Here is a 1,802-nt window from a genome sequence, read left to right as displayed (position 1 = left end):
CTAGCGTAGTAGAGATCTGAAATGTCGAAAAGGACTCAATTAGTCATTATAAAATTTAGCTTTGTGAATAGTGCGTTGTTATGATAATATTTTATTGGTCTCGGCTACAACAACAACCGGGATCGAGGCAGTGTGAGAGTCTAGAAAGATGGACTCGCGGGAGTGTTGTGTTTTACACGTCGTCACTTTCCACCCTCGTAATAGTGTCGAATTATTGTATTATCATAAAGACGAATACTATTCATCGAACAGCGGGACTGTCTCTTTTGATGACAAAATTCATTCGATTGATTATTGTTCGTTTTATTCGAAAAAAATCACTTTTAAACTGAACACCCAGCACAGCCGTCGAGATGCACGCGATTTATTTTGACATAAAACGAATAAACCTGCTCGTATCGACGCCTAGAGCATTCTGGCGGGTTAGCGTATTCATGAGGTGTCTATCTGTATGTCATGTGTGTTATAATTTCATACCATATGAATATTATTTAAGATTTATCGGAGGCCTTCTAGTGAAAAGTAGACCGAGCGTTTGCGAGAAAACGCAACTCTTCGCGGTTGCTGTCCACACGGCATAGGTCGGAGCGACAACGAATGACGTTTACTCGAACACGGTTTAGGACTGTACTAAAGTATTACTTACTTATTTTTGTGCGTACGTGTGTGTTTTATTGTTATATAAAAAAAATGGCAGATACGGCAGTAGCAACAGAATCACCCGCGCCCGCCACACCTGCGAAGAAAGCACCAAAATCGGCAGGCGCCGGCGCGAAGAAACCCAAGGCGAAACCGACACACCCCAAGACCTCCGAGATGGTGACGTCCGCGATTAAGGAGCTCAAGGAGCGTAGCGGTTCCTCGCTGCAGGCGATCAAAAAGTACATCTCGGCGACCTACAAGGTGGACGCCGAGAAGTTGGCACCTTTCATAAGAAAGTATCTAAAGAGCGCCGTCGAAACCGGTGCCTTGATACAGACCAAGGGCAAGGGCGCGTCCGGTTCGTTCAAGTTGGAATCGAAGAAGGCACCCGCCGCGAAGAAACCTTCGAGCGGTAAGGCGCCGAGCGCCGCGGCCGCCAAGAGCAAGGCGAAGTCGGCCTCCTCGAAGAGGGCCGCGTCCGCTTCGGCCGGCGGCAGGACCAAGAAGGTGGCCTCCGATTCGTCGCCCACGAAGAGCGGCAAGGGTGGCGCCCCGGCAACCCCCAAGGAGAAGAAGGCGGCGGCGGCCGCAAAAAAGAAGCCCGCGTCCGCGAAGAAGCCGGCGGCGAGAGGTGGAAAGGGCTCCGCGGCCGCGGCCACCGCACCCAAAGCGAAGAGGAGTGCCAAACCGCCCACAAAGAAACCTAAAGCGCCCAAACCTAAGAAGGCGTCCGCCGCTACGCCCAAATCGAAGGCCCAGGCCTCGAAGAAGGCGTCGGGCGCGTCCAAGAAGTGAGTCACGCTATATGATTATAAAAAGTTATACAGTGTCACACTGCGAAGACTACGAGGCGCAACGAGACGCGAGGGACGGAGGGGGATCGCTTCGCGAACGCCAAAAAGCCCTTTTCAGGGCTAACAATATCTATCTTCCTTAATCTCAGTGCTGTTCACCTGCATTACAACTAGGTGTACAGTACTACTACGTAATTTCTACGAAATATTATCGTTGTAAACAAGTACTGCATAATAATATTGAAAGAAAGAAAAAAAAAATAAATACCCTATAATATAATATATAACAATAAAAAGTGAGTACATGAAATACAGTAATAATAAGAATATAAAATATGAAAATATTCCCGGACTGCGCAATTTATT

At 48.1% G+C, this 1,802-nt stretch overlaps 1 protein-coding gene across 1 annotated transcript; it reads left to right on the top strand.

The window, feature by feature from the left end:
• Positions 1-594: 594 nt before the first annotated feature.
• On the top strand, positions 595-1,486 carry LOC126964891 (histone H1-like). Its single transcript, XM_050808207.1, has one exon. The coding sequence runs from the start codon at positions 598-600 to the stop codon at positions 1,435-1,437; it is 840 nt and encodes a 279-aa protein (XP_050664164.1). The 5' UTR covers positions 595-597; the 3' UTR covers positions 1,438-1,486.
• Positions 1,487-1,802: the final 316 nt, after the last annotated feature.

This window comes from Leptidea sinapis, chromosome 6 (genome assembly GCF_905404315.1).
Source record: "Leptidea sinapis chromosome 6, ilLepSina1.1, whole genome shotgun sequence".
NCBI lineage: Eukaryota > Metazoa > Arthropoda > Insecta > Lepidoptera > Pieridae > Leptidea > Leptidea sinapis.
Note: the sequence above shows the minus strand (reverse complement) of the source record. Positions and strands in the feature narration are given on the sequence as shown.